Below are 19,701 nucleotides of genomic sequence, written 5' to 3' on the forward strand. Positions count from 1 at the left end.
AACAAAATATGAGGTTAAAGATTTTACAAAAAATAAGAAAACAAAATGTATTTCAAGTTCACATGGAATATATGATGGAGGATCAATGATATGTTGCATCTATTTGTATAAAGAAAATGTACTTTATTCTATGAATTAAAGCATAAGCAATAATCTAAAATCATACTCCCTCCATCCAAAAAATAGATAAAGTTGTAAATGACACACGTTTTAATGCATAATTGGTAAAGTAAGAGAGATGAAGGGAAAATGTGGTGGAAGTAGTGTTAATGGAATGTGGGGTCCACATTAGAACAATGTGTATGGTTAGTATAGGTTTAAAACTTCTCATTTTTAGAAGTAGTATAATTTTGACGGACCGTGTGGAGTAGTATATGTCGTATGAGCATAATCTCATATCGACCTTGTAATTAAGAATGTAGCATTATTTGTAGCTCAAGAAAAAACCACGTCTGACTTATGAGCGTCGAGCTTCTAGGCATTCACCTTTGTGGTTTGAAAGATCAGAACTAATTAATGAGCATTATCAACCATAAGTTTAAATTTAAAGATTGCGTTACAATGGGCTCGAATGTTTGTCTGTCTATTGAACGACTAAAAGTAGTTTTGGATGGTCAGTTTGATGTTTTAATTTTTCTCGTCTTAATTGTGTGCTACGTACATTAAATATTGTTTAACTACTAATATGCCTTTTATTGGCAATTCGGAATCAAAATAATAGTATAACAAAATGAAGAATTTAATATTAAAAATAATGATGCATGTAACAGGATCACAAAATGGAAAAATAAAATGATGTATAACATTTTATTGTAAAAAATTGCATCAAATAATATACCTTTTCTTAAATTAAGGTTTTATTGCTAGAAATTAATTACATCAAACAAATATAAGAAACCTTTATTCAAATCAAAACTATAGCATTTTATTGTAAGAAATTACATCAAATAATATAATAATCCTTTATTCAAATCAAAACAACAGCATTTTATTGTAAGAAATTACATCAAATAAATATAAGAACCTTTAATTCAGCATGGAGGGGTCTGAGATGAAGATATATCTCAATCATCCAACGGCGGAAAGCTTTGTTCATTCTTGAAGAAATTATCGGGATCAACCACGGTCTTCACCCGAACAAGACGATCGAAATTATTCTTAAAATATTTCATACCCCAAATGCTGGCCTGTGCATAACTCGTCTCTTCTCCAACGTTATTGACTCCAATGTCAAGATCTCTGTAGTTGAGGTACGCTTCTCTGGGATTACTCGAAACAAAAGGAGCCATGTAACTGTAGTACCTTCTGCTCCAACCTATGTTCCTCTCCGAATCTCGAGCCTTGTTGTCTGCCCAAGCCACATTGCCAGCAATCTTGAACAAGTTACCAGCCCTGTGAGGAAATGGAGTTTCTGATTCAGAAATTTCAGACATTCTTCCACCATATGGGATCATTACGACAAAAGCTGCAATTTCTGGTTCGTATAGTAGTCTCTCAATTCCTTGTAACCCTAATTCAGGAATAGGTTTTTGGACATAATCTGATTTCACTTTGAGGTTTCCTAGGTTTGGTTGAGTTCGGTTAAGTAGAAATTCGAGTGGCTGTTGCTGAGAAGGTGGTATTATGGGGGCTTCTGAAAAATATATGACAGATTGGATCCAGCTCATTTCGAAGCAGTCTTCTCTCATTAAACCTAACTCAGGGAAGCTTTCTTGCATCATCGGAAGTAATCTGTCGGCTCCGCCGAGGAAAAGTGACCAGAAGTTGGCCTCGATGGTGGCGTTCCGTCCACCTTGGCTGGAATTCACCCTTGATAAAACGACGGAGACGAACAAATCTTTGTCGAGATTCGGAGCCACATTTTGCCAGCGGTGGACGAGTTGAGTTGCGTTCTGTTCTAAAGTCCTGCGGACTGAGAAAGCAGTGACTGTTTCTGGAACGTCCACCAATTGTACCTTCCAGGCAGTGATCACGCCGAAGCTGGCGCCTCCGCCACCTCTGATGGCCCAAAACAGATCCTCGCCCATGGATGTTCTGTCCAGGATTCTTCCCTTGGCATCGACTATTCTTGCATCGATGACGTTGTCAGCGGCTAGACCGTATTTCCTCAGCATCGGGCCCCAACCCCCTCCACTGAAGTGCCCACCGACGCCGACAGTTGGGCATACGCCGGCCGGGAACCCGAGCACTGGACTCTTTTCTGCAATCCTGTAGTATAAAGAACCAATGGTCGCGCCTGCTTCGACCCAAGCAGTTTTTGCCTGGGTATCCACTGTGATTTCACTGAGATTGATCAAATCTATGATCACGAAAGGGACTCGTGACACATAAGATAGTCCCTCTAGGTCATGGCCACCACTTCGAGTTCTGATTTCCATGTCATTTTCCTCAGCACAGTATATGACAGGCGGGATCTGGGATTCGTGCTCTGGGGTTATGATCACCTGTGGTTTAGGAGTGGAACCTGACACGAACCTTAGGTTTCGGATGGAGAATTGAAGGACGGAAGTGTATGATGAGTTGATTGGGGTGTAAACATCGTTCGAAATGGAGGAGTAGTTGCGGAATTGCTCGGTCAGGCATTCGAGAAAATCGTCATGATCATCGGCGGAAGCTGCCCAAGAGCATGAGATGATTAGAAGAAGAATGAATGTGAGAGATGAGATGGAAGGAGTTTTCATGATTGATGATTTTAAACTAGATGGGTATGTATACTTCATGAAATAATGTGACCTATTTATATGTACAAAGTTCTTGAAAAGTCATTCTTATCCTCGTATGTGTCACATGATATTAAATTCAATATTCCAACGGCGTGCCTAATTCAACTTTGACTATAGTTTCTGAAGAAAGTTAAAACAAACACATTTAATGTCTTTGTTTTACTATACCATAATTCCACATGTACATTAATTGAATGGGCCAATGGAATTGCATCGAAATCTAGAAGAAAGTTCCTAGCCGTTGGTTTTTAATTTTCATGTGTGATGATAATCTTAACAATCCAGATTAATTGATAATATTTTAAGTTATCTAATTTGGCAATTTATTTGGCGTAAACAATTTTTATTTCAAAAGTATTTTTATTAGTACTAAGTCATTGAATTTAATATTTATGTCTTATTTCGTGATAAAATTACATTGCTCTAATTAATAATGATATAATCATTTGATATAGAATATTTACAGAAACCATCAGCTGAAAAATAACTTGTCCATTTAAAATATGATACTGAGTAGAATACTACTGGATCCATAGAAAAAAAACAAACCATGAAGACATTTTTAATGCAATTAAGGATTCTCATTTATGTTTCTACCAACGCTTCAAAAAATATCCTTATTTGTTGGAGTCTCAACTAAAATTAGAGAACACAAATGAAAACGTCATAAAAAGGAAAAAGATTAAGTTAATTTTTTTCTTGTAAATTTAGGAACACTTTCTTTTGCCTTCTAAATTGTTGTTATTTTTAAATGGAGAATTTTTAAACGCAAGTGATTGCGTCTTAATTTTTTATGTCCTTAAAAATTAAGTGTTTTTTAGTGATCATCCAAATAAAGGTGGCTGTTTACAAAATCACAATTGAAATATTTAGTATACTCCATATTTAAAAATAGAAAGAAATGAACTATTACAAGTGTATAATAAAATATGTTGTATAATGGCAATATTGTTAAAATATTGGAAAGAAGATTCAAAATAACTGAAGACAGAAAAATGGAATAATACTTTCATATAATCATTTAAATTAATCACGCAATCAAGATTTCGATTAAAATCTTATAAGCTCAAAACTTCAAAATGTAGGATATTTAAAATCTTTTTTCATTAGATATAGAAGATGAAAGTATAATATGAATAAAAATAGGCGGTTGTTATTATAGACCATCTTTATCGGAATTCCATCATCGAGTGACGGGCCGCCAGCGAGACGGGTGTTGTGTCGCCGACGGCAAGACTCACGTGTGACAGCTCGAGTTGCAGTTCAAACCATATTTCATAAACATTTTTTATGTATTATAGTAATACATTGGGCTTCTGGATAAAAAAAATACCAATATTAATTTAGGATTGAGTTTATAAATTATTTTAGTAATAAGGGTTTAGTTATAATTAATTATATCATAATTATCCATCTAGGAATCTTATAAACCAAACACACTATATATTTAATCTTGGGATAACATATATGAAAACTAAGATTAAACTAAAAGTCGTATCATAGGTTTAGATCGTCGATACAATTAAATCCAACACAAATAATAAAATAACAATCGACAGAGCAGCCTCCCATGATCTAGAAAATAAGACGAATTCTCGAATATAAAGTTAAAAACTAAGGTTAAGTTAAAAGTTACTCGGGTGATCAATCTACAGTCTAAATTACATCAAATTAAGATTGATACAATTAAATCTAACACAATTAATAAAAGTAACAATTAATTGACAGAGCAGCCGCCCTAATATAGACACCCAACGGTCGGTCTAAGAGCATCTACAGTGGGGCGGAATTCCCGGCAGAATTCCCCGCGAAATTCCCAAAAACACCTCCGGTCACGTCATAAGGAATTCTCACTGCACTGTCATGTCATAAGGAATTCCCAGTGGCGGAGAATTCCCGAAGGAATTCCCACAATTAAAAAATTCACAAATTCACAAATTAGACAATTTACGGAAGTAAACAATTTGCGTAATTAAAATTTCGACGCGAATACGGAGAAAATGCAACCACTTTATTTTTTTAAAAAAACATACTTCATTAAAAAAAGTACATAATTACTAAAAAAAGTACATAAAAATAAAAACATACAAATTGTGCGAATGAAATGAAGTTCAACGTGATGTATATATAGGAACCGAAAAAAAAATATTTAATGCATTAAACGGGAATTCCGTGCGGAATTCTGCGAGCGTCAACGCAATGACGGACGTCCGCACGGAATTCCACGGAACGCCGCGGAACTGCGAATTCCTTCGCGGACTTCCGTATCCGTGCCTGGGACGCGCAATGGCGGACGTCCGCCACGGAATTCCCGCACGCCGGTGGGAATTCCGCGTGGACGTCCGCCATTGCGGATGCTCTAAGGCGCAAGTACATCCAATTTTAATTTGTAAATTTCCGTTTCAATACAATAGTTAAAACAGTGATAGTTTGATTAATAAAAATAATATTTTCACATATAAATCTTAAGTTTCCTGAAATTAAGTATTTCAGGACAATCAAGAAAATTACGAAAAATACACCTTATAACAACCCCTTATCCGCTAAATTCAACATGTTGGGCATGGAAAACATACTGTATCTAAATAAAACTAATTAATCCATACTTAAATATCCGAGACAGACGACAAAGGCCGAATGCTCTGTTCATTCTTGAAGAAATTTTCCAGATCAACCACGATTTTCACCCTAACAAGACGATCGAAATTGTCCTTGTAATACGGCTTCCCCCAAATACTATCTTGTTCATAACTCGTGTCACCAACAACATTATTGACTCCGAGGTCAAGATCTCTGTAGTTGAAATACGCTTCCCTAGGCGAGCTTGACACATACGGAGTCATGTATTCTTCCCTAGGCGAGCTTGACACATACGGAGTCATGTATTCGTAATACCTTCGACTCCAGCTTATGTAACGGTCCGTATCCGCCGCCTCAGAGTCTTGCCAGTAAGTCAAGCCGGCAAGTTTGTAAAGCGCACCTGCTCTGTGAGGAAACGGAGTCTCTGACTCTGATATCTCTTCCATGATTCCACCATATGGAACCATGTAGTAGTTTGTCTCGTCTGCTTCCGGTTCACGTAGCATACTCACCATGTCTCGATCACGTTCAAGGGAAGGGGAGTCCGAACATAATCCGACTTGGCTTTGAGCTGTCTGAGACCGGGCTGTCTCGATCACGTCCGAACCATGTAGTTTGTCTCGATCACGTTCAAGGGAAGGGGCATCCGAACATAATCCGACTTGGCTTTGAGCTGTCTGAGACCGGGCTGAGTCCGGTTGAGCAGAGCATCTAGTTGATCTATCGGCTTTTGGTTGCTAAATAAGGTGGATTGGATCTAGCTCATTTCGATGCAGTCTTCTCTCACTATCCCTAGCTCGGGGAAGATTTCTTACATATATGAAACTAATGCGTCCGCGCCGCCCTGGTAAACTGAGAAGAAGTTTACCAGGACGGTCGTGTTCACTCTAAGAACAATGACCCCGACAAACAAATCTTTGTCGGCTTGAGGCGCCACATATTGCCAGCGCTCAGGGATGGAACTAGACTTTCAAATAAGCCGGTGCTCAAATCTTAAAAAATAATAATAATAATATTATAATAATAATAATAATAATAATAATTCAAATATAACGTCTTTACAATTTTTATGAGGCTCTAGATGATAATTGTTTTCGATGTGACGTCATTTCTTGAAACCGTCGAAGAATGACCTCATTTTTAATTTTGTTAAAAATTTCCCTCTCAATGTATACAACTAAGATATCATTCATCAAAACATTTATTATCTCAATTCTCAACAGAAGAAAATACTCTCTCAACAGAAGCGGTCGCAACAGGGAGGATCAGAGTCAACTCAATCAAACGGTATATCAAGGGAAAAACCTTATCTCTTGTGGTAGCGACCAAAATCTTTGCAAGATTCCAAAACATTTATTATCTCAATTCTCAAAAAGTTAATTAGGTTTTTCCTATTCAAGCAACATGGTTAAAATCATAAATAAATAATTTCAAATTTCATGCTATTAATTTAAAATCAAAAGTTAAATCACAATTAAAGAATCAAACCTCTAAATTTTTTGCAAGTAGAGGCTAAACACGTAGAGGCTCTAAATTTTCTGAAGTAGAGGCTGTAATTTGCTGCTGCTGTAATTGTGTTTTATGCGGCTGCTGCTGTAATCTTTTGTGTAGGAGATATAATTGGGCATGTTCAAGTGCTACTATTGTTCTTGTATTATTATTATTATTATATATTAAAGGCCCAAGTCTTTTTAGTCCAATACAAATCATTAATGATCCGCTTAGAAGCCCAATTTCATCAATGTGCCATCTTCTTCAAATTGAGGATCTGCGGGGTCTGCAGTTTCGTCTTCTTCAAATTGGGGATCTGCAGTTTCATCTGCTCTTCGCCTCTTCCTCTTCCAGTTTCGCCATCGCAGACTCGCAGGCACGTTATACATAAGAATTCAGGCCAACCGAAGCCGGGGCGGAAATCCGGCGGGGCACGACTGCATAGTGGGGGTATGGGTCCGGTTCCGGCCAAGCCCCCGCTGGAGCGGTGGCTTGGCCGCCGGTATCTCCGTCCCTGCCAGCGCTGCCGCAGTTCAGCACCGTTCTGTTCTTCCACGCTTCTCGTGATTGAGAAAACAGTGACGGTTTCTGGAACATCCACCAGTTATACCTTTCAGGAAGTGATCACTCCAAAACTAGCACCTCCGCCGCCTCTGGTGGCCCAGAACAGATCCTCGCCATTGATTCCTTGTCCAGGATATTTCCGTTGACGTCGACTATTCTCGCGTCGATGACATTGTCCGCAGCGAGGCCGTATTTTCTCAGCAGCCCGCCATAGCCTCCTCCGCTGTAGTGCCCACCGACACCGACCCTGGTGCAGATAGACCCGGGAAATGCCAGAGTGGGGCTCTTTTCTGTTATCCTATAGTATGCGACACCGGTGGATGCGCTGCTCCGATCCAGGCCGTTTTCTCGTCCACGTCGACCGTGACTTCGCTGAGGTAGACCAAGTCAACGATCGCGAACGGGACATGTGAGACGTAAGACAGTCCCTCCATGTCATGGCCACCGCTTCGTGTTCTGATCTCCAGACCGCTCTGCTTGGCACAGAGTATGACGGGCGGGATCTGTGTCTCGTGGTCCGGAGTTATGATCACTTGCGGTTTCGGAGTGGATTCGGATGGAGGATTCGAGGATGGAAGTGTAGGAAGAGTTTGAAGGGGTGTAGACAACGTTGGAAATGGAGGAGTAGTTATGGCATGTTTGAGAGAGACAATGGAGGAAATCGTCTTGTTCATCGGCAGAAGCTGCCCATGAGCTTGACAAGATTAAAACAACAAAGAGTGAAGCAGTTTTCATGATATGTATAATTGAAAAGATTAATTTGTGTTTGTGTTTGAGAGGAAAGTACTTATAAGGATTATAAAGATGTATTGATTCATCAAATTTATTTTCTTATCTTTTTAGTGAGATCATAATCATTTTTTGTTATTCATTAGCTTTCAGTTTAATTCCTATTTTTTAATGGGACAATCATACTCTTATTTACACCGTATATTAGTAGTTGGTAGTATGATTAGTATCTTAGATTCGTCAAAAACATCATATCGAATGATCCATCAGAATAAAATATCACTAACTTGCTCAAGGATCCAACTCCCTTATTTTCCATCACTCATCATGATTATAGGTATGGACGATTAATCAGATGGATACTTCAGTTTTACTCAATTTGACATTGTGATTAGTAGTGAAAAAAATGATACTCCTATCTAAATTACAATTTGAATTTAGGGCCAAAATCTAATACCAATCTTGTATATATACGCTATTACCCTTTCTCTTAAAACATGTTCACATACAACCACACCTCCTTAATGATTTGGACATTTCCTCAAACAATTGTATTTTTTTTTTCACGTCAGAAGACCTCAAACAATTGTAGTATATCTCATAATAGAGTTTTTCCCAAACAAAATATTGTAGAAATAGTACATGCATTGTTTCTCGAACATTTGTTAGAAACTTAGGATCTAGGAGTACATAATTTTCTTGGAAGTCTCTTCCGTACGGATAATACTCCTTTTTAATTAACTAAATAAATAATTCTTCAATAAAATCCACTAGATCTTATCCCATTTTTAGTAAAGGAAAACAAATTTTCGCATTTGTCATTTTTAGGTTTGAAATATCAAGATTAATTTGCTTTGAAAAGTCAAAAAAGTTGCTCATGGTCTTACTGCTGTAGCGTAATGAGTGGTGAATTATTTTAAATAATAAAAATAGATTAATTAGGAATTAAAAAATTGACAAAAGAGACTACCTTTTGGAGATGAATGGGATAATATTTTTCTGTTCAAAATGCGTTTATATCTCAATTAAGTTCGAATATCTTCTCAGGTTTGAAGCTGTAGATAAATTTTAAAAAATAATATAGATTCAATAACGGAAAAAAAATATTTCAATACAAATAATATAGAAATGTCACTCGTACAAATATATGGTTCAATAATGAGCCTAATTCATAACAAAATGAATAGAAACAATGTTAAGTGTATAAAATATCAAAATCCCCATACTCAAACATCCGCGGCTGCAGACGGCAACGGTGGGATGCTCTGTTCATTCCTGAAGAAATTGTCCGGATCTACGGCAGTTTTCACCTTAACAAGACGCTCGAAATTATCCTTGTAATACGGCTTCCCCCAAATGCTAGCCTGTTCGTAACTCGTCTCCCCAACAACATTATTGACTCCAATGTCGAGATCTCTGTAGTTGAAATACGCTTCCCTGGGCGAGCTTGACACATACGGAGTCATGTACTCATAATACTTACGGCTCCAGCTTATGTAACGGTCCGCATCCGCAGCCTCCGAGTCTTGCCAGTAAGTCAAACCGGCAAGCTTGTAGAGAGCACCAGCTCTGTGAGGAAATGGAGTCTCTGATTCTGATATTTCGTCCATTTTTCCACCATATGGCACCATGTAGTAAATAGTCTCGTCCGCTTCGGGTTCACGTAGCATACTCACCATCCCTTCGATCGCGTTCAAAGGAACTGGTTCGCGGACATAATCGGACTTGGCTTTGAGCTGTCTGAGACCGGGCTGAATCCGGTTGAGCAGAGCGTCTAGTGGATCAATCGGCATTTGGTTGCTAAATAAGGTGGATTGGACCCAGCTCATTTCCGTGCAGTCTTCTCTCACTAGCCCTAACTCGGGGAAGATTTCTTGCATGTATGAAACTAATCTGTCGGCGCCGCCTTGGAAAGCTGAGAAGAAGTTAACTTGGACGGTCGTGTCCACCCTGAACACGATGACTCCGACGAACAGATCTTTGTCGGCTTGAGGAGCCACGTATTGCCAGCGGTGCCACAGTTCAGCGCCATTCTGTTCTTCCACATTCCTGTTGATGGAGAAAACAGTGACTGTTTCTGGAACATCGACCAGTTGTACCTTCCAGGCAGTGACCACACCAAAGCTGGCAGCTCCGCCACCTCTGATAGCCCAGAACAGATCCTCGCCCATTGATTCTCTGTTGAGAATGTTTCCTTTCACGTCGACAATTTTGGCGTCGATTACGTTATCTCCTGCAAGGCCATATTTTCTCAGCAGTGTGCCGTAGCCGCCTCCACTGTAGTGCCCGCCGACGCCGACCGTTGTGCAAATGGCCCCAGGGAATCCGAGAGTGGAGCTCTTTTCCGCGATCCTGTAGTATACGACACCGGTTGTTGCACCTGCTTCGATCCAGGCAGTTTTCTCCTCAACGTTGACCGTGACTTCGGTGAAGTTGACCAAGTCAATGATCACGAAAGGGACTTGTGACACGTACGATAGTCCCTCCATGTCATGGCCTCCGCTTCGGGTTCGGATTTCTAGACCGGTTTTTTTGGCACAACGTACGATAGGCGTGATCTGGGATTCATGTTCTGGGGTTATGATGACTTGCGGTTTTGGAGTGGATTCGGATAAGAATCTTGTGTTTCGGATGGTGGATTCAAGGACGGAAGTGTAAGAAGGATTTGAAGGAGTGTAGATAACATTGGTAATTGAAGAGTGGTTCTCACATTCTTGAGAGAAACATTCAAGAAAATATGAGACAGAAGGAGTTTTCATGGTTGATGATATATTGAGATGAGTTTTGTTGGTGTTTGTGTTTGTGTTTGTGATGTTTGAGAGGAATGCATTTAGCCCTATTTATACTGATTGTTTTGAAAATGTAATTCAATTTTAGACTGCTTTGACCACTCGAAAGTTCGTGGAAGTGAAACTTATCAGATCAACCTAATTCAATTTTTCTCAAGCAGACACGCTTATTTGCTATTTGAAATTAATAATTCGCCATAAATTAAATACTATAGCATAACACATGCAACAGTAATCATTTTCTTAGCCAGCTTGTTCAGATACATTGAATGGCCTAATATAATATCAATAACTCACTCCACTTGCTTATTTTATTTATCGAAGTTATCTTCAAGAACTATACAATATTCTAAATTTGAATAATAGGTGTGTTATCAATTATTAACTTTCTTAAGTTGTTAACTCTGTTAACTCATTAATACAGTGTATTAATAATGTTATCTGCTAACTCATCAACACAGTGTATTCAACACATAATTTCGTTGACATTTCAATATACTGTGTTGACATTATGTGTTGATATTTTAATGTCATTGTATTGACATTTTTAATACACTGCGTTGATGAGTTAGCAGAGTTAGCAACTTAAAAGGTTAGTAATATAATGTACCCCTTGAATAATATTTACTTAGAAGAATTATTTCGTATAATAAAATGAAACTAATCATAGACTTACAATAAATATTAGAAGTAGTACTAATAACAATATAAAGTATAAGTATAAAGTGTAACTTTGTTATTATAACAAAGAATTAAGCGTGTATACGCTAAAATAATTTGAATGAGTATAGATGACTAGATAAGACGTGCACACTTAAATTGAAAAGTCAATGTCAATCGTCATATATCCACAAGTCAAATCAAATAATTTAATGTGACAAACGAAAGAATACTAAAAATCGCAAAACGAGCCAAATGAGCTTATAAATGCGTAAGCACTTTATCTAGAAACTAGAATGGTCAACTGCCCATCTATGTGAAACAAAAATTATTTGACTCCAACTTTGGCCTTTGAAAGCAATCCATCAAGTTATCATAATTAGTGAGACGTTTCTCTTTATTCACAACCAAATTCATTCGATGAAGCGCATATTAATTAGTGAGACGTTTCTATTTCAATTAATGTGTAGTAAAAGCTTATCTTCACTTCAATTAAAAACACACGTAGGGGTATCCAAATATTTCCGATTGTAGACTAGGGTTGCCAATGTACAATAATCTATCTTTACTTCAATAATGCATGCTCTCTCATTATTGTTTCTGTTTTAAATTTCATCTATGCATTTGAAGGGATGAATGCATTGTCCACATTTAATATGGAGATACGAATAATTGACGTCCTAATTTAGTTAAATTATTTTATCTATGTGTTGACTTGCAAATAATTGGCCAAAGAGCTTTTCTATACTTGCAAATGTAAGGTATATCTACTCAATCAATAACCGTGATTTCATAAAGTAGTCTATCCTCTTCAATTGTAGCTGTTGTGATAACTGAAAATTAACAAACTATATATGCATGGATAATGACTTTGGAGGCAATCTTAAATATTATAGGGCATTTGAATCAATTGTCTTATAATTTAATTTGCCCTCACTAATACTAGCTAATTGCTTCTTTAACATATGGAGTAATAAAATACTATAAGAATAATAATAATAATACTGTAAATAAATAGTACTCCATTAACTATATCTGCAATTTAACATCAAATAATGTTATTATTTGTAAGAAACATCAAATGACTAAATACTACCCTAATAATATGATGAAATTCAAATTAGACTAGAGCAGATATAGAGTGAATTGATACATATATATCTAAGCTGTGGATGCTCTTATTTTTTTTTATATTTTAGCCACGGGAATGCTCTGTTCGTTTCTGAAGAAATTCTGCGGATCAACAGCTGTCTTCACCCGAACAAGCCGATCAAAATTCCCACCAAAATATTTCTTCCCCCAAACACTCGCTTGTTTATAGCTCGTCTCTCCTACAACGTTGTTGACTCCGATATCAAGATCTCTGTAGTTGACATACGCCGCCCTTGGATTCTTTGAAACATAAGGAGCCATGTAATCATAAAGCCGCCGAAGCCAACCAATGTACCTCCCCGGATTCCGGCCGTCGTAAATTTGCCAGTACACCACGCTGAACAAATTCTCCCCTCTGTGAGGGTACGGAATGGCGGAGCTTGAAATCTCCGCCATCCTCCCGCCATAGGGGGTGAAGGCGAACTGCGCCATCGCCGCCTCTGCTTCGTAGAAAAGCCTCCATATGCCTCTTAGGCCGTGTTTTGGGATCGGTTTCTGCACGTAATCGGATTTTCCTTTGAAGAATATCTGCTGCGGCACAGTTCTGTTGAGCAGAATTTCGATCGGCGTCGCGATTGGGAATCCGGCGAAGTAGACGGTGGATTGGATCCAGCTCACCTCAGTGCAGTCTTCTCTTTTCAGGCCTAATTCTGGGAAGCTTTTTTGCATCAATGGAATCAATTTTTCGATGTTACCGAAGTAGATTGAGCTAAACGAAGCTTGGATCGTCATGTTCCTTTTGTTATCGGTGGAATTGACTCTTCTTACAAGGACTCTCACGAGCAAATCTTTGTCGAATTTATGCGCGATGTATTGCCAGCGGTGGACAAGTTCAGTCGCGTTCTGTTCCAACGTCCTGTCAATTGTGAAAACAGTGACAGTTTCTGGAACGTCCACCAGTTGTAATTTCCAGGCAACGACCACGCTGAAACTGGCGCCTCCGCCGCCTCTGATGGCCCAGAACAGATCCTCGCCCATTGATTTCCTGTCTAGGATTCTTCCGTTGACGTCGACTATTCTTGCGTCGATGATGTTGTCCCCTGCCATTCCGTACTTTCTCAGCAATGTGCCGTAGCCTCCTCCGCTGAAGTGGCCGCCGACCCCGACCGTTGGGCAAAGACCGGCCGGGAATCCCAGGACCGGGCTTTTCTCTGCTACCCTGTAGTAGATGGATCCGAGGCTCGCCCCGCCTCCGACCCACGCGGTTTTGGTTCCCACATCGACTTTGATTTCACTGAGTTTGAACAAATCGATGATCACGAAGGGGACTTGCGCCGTGTAAGATAGCCCCTCGAAGTCATGGCCCCCGCTTCGCGTTCTGATCTCTAGACCGCTCTGCTTAGCGCACTGGATGAGAGGCGGGATTTGAGATTCGTGTTCTGGTGTTATGATCACTTGCGGTTTAGGCGTGGATTCCGTCAGGAATCTAAGGTTTTGGCCTAGGAATCTTAGGATGGGAGTGTAGGATGAGTTGTTTGGAGTGTAAACAATGTTTGAAATGGAAGAGTAGTTGTTGAATTGTTGGGAGAGACATTGAAGAAAATCTTGGTGTTCATATGCACTTGAGCTTGAGAATATGAGAAGAAGGATGAATGACAGAGTGGGAATAATTGTAACAATCTTCATGATTTAGATATGACGACTGTGTAATTGGAGAAGCTCTTAGTTGTATTCTATTTATAGGATATTTTAGAAAGAGTTTTCTAATAAAGCTTGAAATTAAAAAGAAGACATCAAGTTTTTTTTTTTTTTTTTTAAAAAAGACATCAAGTTTGAATAAGGAGGCAATGTTTGAAACGGTACCAGTCTGTCGACAGTGGCATATGCCTGAGCAACAAGTCAAACAGAATAAATTATTTGAGTTTAATAGGAGGGTAAACTATCTAGATTATCTGAATTTTCCAAATATTCTGATTTTGATTGACATTATATATTTTGTATGCCTGAGTTGACAAAAGGTTATGGCCATATGACAATTTTAAAATATATGGAAGGAGTATATATATCTTCATACCTTGAATTAGTCTTCCTAAGGGAGACTACAGTTATGATTAATATAATTATAAATTACAAATAGGTAAATAGGAGTATGTGTGAAATGCTCCTTAGTCTTTATTAGTTGCTGTCTTGCTGATGCCCTTATGCAGGTTCGTAAAGCGTGATTTATTGAGTAATAATATTTCAAATACACCCATCATTTTTACTAAGGAAGCTAAAATTATTGTGGCGCCATAATCGATGTCAACGGCTTTTTGGTGCGTAATAAGTTATTTGACAATTTTAGAGATCGAACCTAATAAATGTATCATTGATGTTTGACAAAATTGAATATTCACGTTTGTAATATTATTTAGATAATACAATTGGAAGAGATAAATGTAAGTAAGTACATAGTTGACCTTTTTTAGATATTTTATATTGAAAATCAATTTATAAATACAGTTAACTTAAAATAAATTATGTACTCTACTAATTATTCTGTAATAATTTAACAATAAATTAAATATCGACAAATTGTTAAAAATAATTCAAATATTATAGTATAATTATTTCGAATAAATCTCAAAATTATACAAAAATTATCAAAAATATTTTATACTATTATTTCTTTTTTATTGCTGTATAATAATAGAACTAATTTGTAATGTAATTTCATTTAATTTAATTTAAAATTGAAGGATATACATACATGTATAATTTATGTATATTCATTTATTTATAATATCTTGTCTAATATTTTTAACAAACAGTAATAGTGTTAACTACATGCTGGTTGCGTACTTCCATATTATTGAGACAAAATAATACATTTGGTCATTTGGTGACATACACTTGTTTGACTAAGATTTCATATTTGAATTCCCTGTTAACACTATTAACAATTACTAGTACTAATTAATAATTTTATAAAAAGTTGGAATTTCTAGAAGATCACTATATTGACTAGCCGGCAAACCATATATTCGATTTTGTCAAAAGGTGTATGGATGTATTATATGCTACTCCATATAGATATCATTATTAATAGAGTAAAGGCCAAAATTGGTCCTGAACATATAGTCATTTTACGATTTTGGTCCTAAACATTATCTTTTGGATTTTTTGGTCCTGCACATATGGACATTTGATCATTTTGGTCCTGCACATATGGAAATTTGATCATTTTGGTCTTCCGTCAACATTTTCGTTAAAAACTAACGGTCAACATTATCTTTTGGATTTTTTGGTCCTGCACATATGGATATTTGATCATTTTGGTCCTGCACATATGGAATTTTGATCATTTTGGTCCTCCGTCAACATTTTCGTTAAAAACTAACGGTCAACGGCCGATTTTTGACTAAAACAATGGGTTGGGTCGGGTCGTGTTTGGGTCGGGTTTGGGTTACACGTTAAGAAAAAAAATAATTATTTTTTATTAATTAAAAAATTATAAAACTTTAATTTTTAGTTATTTTTGTTGATTAAAAATATTATAACGACTAAAACATGATGTTATTATACGATTTAAACATGATATTACACGATAAAATAAAAAATTACCAAATTAAAATAATCATTTTTTAATCAAAACAATAAAATTAAAGTATACTAATATTAAATCTATATAATAAAATTAAATAATTAAAAAATTATTTTTAATAAAATCTAAGCATAATATTTTCTTCAAATTCATGAAAAAATTAATTAAAAAATACTATACTTTAATTTTATTAATTAAAAAATATTAATTAATTTTTTAAGAATATTATGCTTAGATTTTAACGAAAATATTATGCTTAGATTTTAAGAAAATATTATTTTTTTCTTAACGTGTAACCCAAACACGACCCGACCCAACCCATTGTTTTAGTCAAAAATCGGCCGTTGACCGTTAGTTTTTAACGAAAATATTGACGGAGGACCAAAATGATCAAAATTCCATATGTGCAGGACCAAAATGATCAAATGTCCATATGTGCAGGACCAAAAAATCCAAAAGATAATGTTGACCGTTAGTTTTTAACGGAAATATTGACGGAGGACCAAAATGATCAAATGTCCATATGTGCAGGACCAAAAAATACAAAAGATAATGTTTAGGACCAAAATCGTAAAATGACTATATGTTCAGGATCAATTTTGGCCTTTACTCTTATTAATATATATGCTATACAGGTAGTTAATATTAAAACGTCGTCGTGTTGATACATATTTATTTTTGAAAAAAAAACAAGTTAACATCCGCCTGTTATTCTTTGACTCTGACTCACCCACTTTTGTTTAACATTTTTTTGGAACAATGGAGCTATTGATCTTCGCAAGTCACGTCCACAATGGAGACAGAGAATTAAAAAAATAATCTTTATTGGGATAGCTTAGTTGGTTTTTGGCAGTGCTTGATACTATTATCATTTTTATGTTCCATCACAAGTGTGGAGAAAACCTTCTGCATAAGTCGGGGAGGTCTAGGGATCAAATTTCACCGTTCCCCTGTTCTGTATCGACTCCACATTGGGTATTTCCTCGAAGTTTATTTAACTTGACCATCCACAAATATACATAATATATTCATATAAGATAATGCTAATAATAACTAGATATGTTATTCTTTATAATCTAGTTTAACATACATACTGAAATTATGGCAGTAGTTAATGCAATTATACTAATTAGTATAGTAGTACTATTTAAATTTTTAAGGACTATGTTTTAGTGTCTGGATCGGCGGAATGCTCTGTTCGTTCTTGAAGAAATTTTTCGGATCAACCATAGTCTTAACCCAAACAAGACGATCGAAATTGTTCTTGAAATATCTCTTCCCCCAAACACTGGCTTGTTCATAACTCGTCTCCCCATGAATGTTATTCACTCCGAGGTCGAGATCTCTGTAGTTGACATACGCTGCTCTCGGATTCCTCGAAACAAAAGGAGTCAGGTATTTGTCAACCCTCCTACTCCACTCTACATACTTTTCTGATTCCCGATTTTTGCCTTCGTCCCAGTACGTCGCTTGTAACATTATGTACAAGTTACCAGCTCTGTGAGGAAAGGGAGTGGCGGAGTTGCAGATCTCCGCCATTCTTCCACCGTAAGGACTCATCAGTATTATTGCCTCTTCGGCTTCATCTTCGTAAAACAGTCTCCATAGCCCTTCAAGCCCGTATTCAGGAATGGCTTCCTGCACAAAGTTTGATTTTCCTTCAAAGGGCCTTCTTGTGTTGGGCACAGTTCTGTTTAGTAAGACTTGTGGAGGAGTTTCAATGGGGAAACCAGCTTCAAACACCATTGCTTGCATCCAGCTCACTTCCGCGCAGTCTTCTCTCACTAACCCTAACTCAGGGAAACTCTTTTTCATGATGGAGAGCAACCTTTCGATCCCGCCAAGAAACAACGAGTGAAAAGTAGCATTAATCGTCGCTTTCATGGTGGAATTCGTTCTGTTTAACATGACTCCGATGAACAAATCTTTGTCCAAGTTCGGAGCTATGTATTGCCAGCGGTGGACGAGTTGAGTTGCGTTCTGTTCCAATGTCCTGCCAGTTCTGAAAACGGTGACTGTTTTTGGAACATCGACCAGTTGTACCTTCCAGGCAGTGATCACGCCAAAGCTGGTGCCGCCGCCTCCTCTAATGGCCCAGAACAGATCCTCGCTCATTGATTTTCTGTTGAGAATTCTGCCACTAGCGTCTATTATTCTTGCATCGATGACGTTGTCCGCAGCCAGGCCATGTTTTCTCACCATTGTGCCATAGCCTCCTCCGCTTATGAACCCTCCAAGGCCATTGGTTGGGCATGTGCCGCCAGGAAACCCTAGAACCGGACTTGTCTCCGCGATCGTGTAATATAACAAACCAGTGGTTGCGCCTACTCCGGTCCAGGCCGTTTTCCTGACAACATCAATTGTTATTTCACTAAGATTGATCAAATCAATGAGCACGAACGGGACTTGTTGTATTGCTCTGTAAGATAGTCCCTCGAAGTCATGGCCTCCGCTTCGAGTTCTGATCTGCATGCCGGTGTCTCTGGCACAACGGATTAAAGGCGGGATCTGTGATTCGTGTTGCGGAGTGATTATTACTAGTGGTGATGAAGTAGTATCCGAGGCGAACCTCGGATTCTGGATGGTAAATTGGAGGATGTAGGAATAGGAAGAGTTGATTGGGGTGTAAATGTTGTTGGAAATGGAAGAGTAGTTGTTGAATTCTTTGGATAGACATTCAAGAAAATTACTATGTGCATAAGATAATGGTTGTGAACATGAAATGGTGGTGAGAAGAATCAAAGTAAGACTGAAAATGCGTATTGGAGTGATCATAGTTGAGAAATGATTTGTTTGTGGGAGGAAGCTAGCTAGCGTTCAAGTTCTATTTAACATGAGGAAATTTCATGGTAGAATTTTCAATGAAATCAAGACGTTTAAAACATGTTAATTTCTGGAAATTATCGGTTACTTAGTCTATACTTACATGAGAGTTCATTTCACCAATTTAGTGGAACCGATGTGATACAATTTTAATCAAGGGTTGTGCTAATATGTACGACGATTGTGATTAATGCATAGATCATTAATCAATGGTGTAACATTAATTTTAAGATAAGAAATAGAATAAAAATAGAGGATACCACAAGAAAATACTCTTATTGCGGCGTGGCGTGCATTGGTGCGTGCATGCGGCCGTGCTCGTTATCTTGACTTCAAGTACTCCCTTCGTCTGCGAATATTTGTCTCATTTTTATTCAATTTGAGTTTTAAGAAAATACTATTAAGTCAGGAGTTGATGAAATATTAATCTTACTTTAATATTAAATTTTATAATAAAATATTAATGAATTGAGAATGTAGATATAAAGAATTAGTCTCAATTTTCTTCATATTTCCACAATTAACCTTTGGTTATTGTATTGATAAGTATCTATCAATGCACAAGGTTTGACTACGTAGGTGTATGCCACTTGCGGTGCAATTCAAGCACCCTCCTCAGCCATTCAAATTGGCGCGTGTTGCACAAGTGATTGCAGTGCGCCAGGGC

General features: G+C 37.4%; 4 protein-coding genes and 1 pseudogene across 4 annotated transcripts; all 5 read right to left on the reverse strand.

Moving 5' to 3' along the window:
• Positions 1-874: 874 nt before the first annotated feature.
• Positions 875-2,692, reverse strand: LOC121767097 (cannabidiolic acid synthase-like). The gene has a single exon (XM_042163291.1). It carries the CDS (start codon positions 2,679-2,681, stop codon positions 1,065-1,067), a length of 1,617 nt encoding a protein of 538 aa, XP_042019225.1. The 5' UTR covers positions 2,682-2,692; the 3' UTR covers positions 875-1,064.
• A 2,637-nt stretch (positions 2,693-5,329) lies between these two features.
• On the reverse strand, positions 5,330-8,226 carry LOC121768634 (annotated as a pseudogene).
• Positions 8,227-9,313: 1,087 nt separating this feature from the next.
• Positions 9,314-10,576, reverse strand: LOC121768635 (tetrahydrocannabinolic acid synthase-like). The gene has a single exon (XM_042165167.1). The coding sequence runs from the start codon at positions 10,574-10,576 to the stop codon at positions 9,314-9,316; it is 1,263 nt and encodes a 420-aa protein (XP_042021101.1).
• A 1,965-nt stretch (positions 10,577-12,541) lies between these two features.
• LOC121769403 (berberine bridge enzyme-like 18) lies at positions 12,542-14,348 on the reverse strand. The gene has a single exon (XM_042166200.1). The coding sequence runs from the start codon at positions 14,312-14,314 to the stop codon at positions 12,725-12,727; it is 1,590 nt and encodes a 529-aa protein (XP_042022134.1). The 5' UTR covers positions 14,315-14,348; the 3' UTR covers positions 12,542-12,724.
• Positions 14,349-17,366: 3,018 nt separating this feature from the next.
• Positions 17,367-18,986, reverse strand: LOC121768637 (berberine bridge enzyme-like 18). The gene has a single exon (XM_042165168.1). The coding sequence runs from the start codon at positions 18,984-18,986 to the stop codon at positions 17,367-17,369; it is 1,620 nt and encodes a 539-aa protein (XP_042021102.1).
• Positions 18,987-19,701: the final 715 nt, after the last annotated feature.

Source organism: Salvia splendens, chromosome 15 (genome assembly GCF_004379255.2).
Source record: "Salvia splendens isolate huo1 chromosome 15, SspV2, whole genome shotgun sequence".
NCBI lineage: Eukaryota > Viridiplantae > Streptophyta > Magnoliopsida > Lamiales > Lamiaceae > Salvia > Salvia splendens.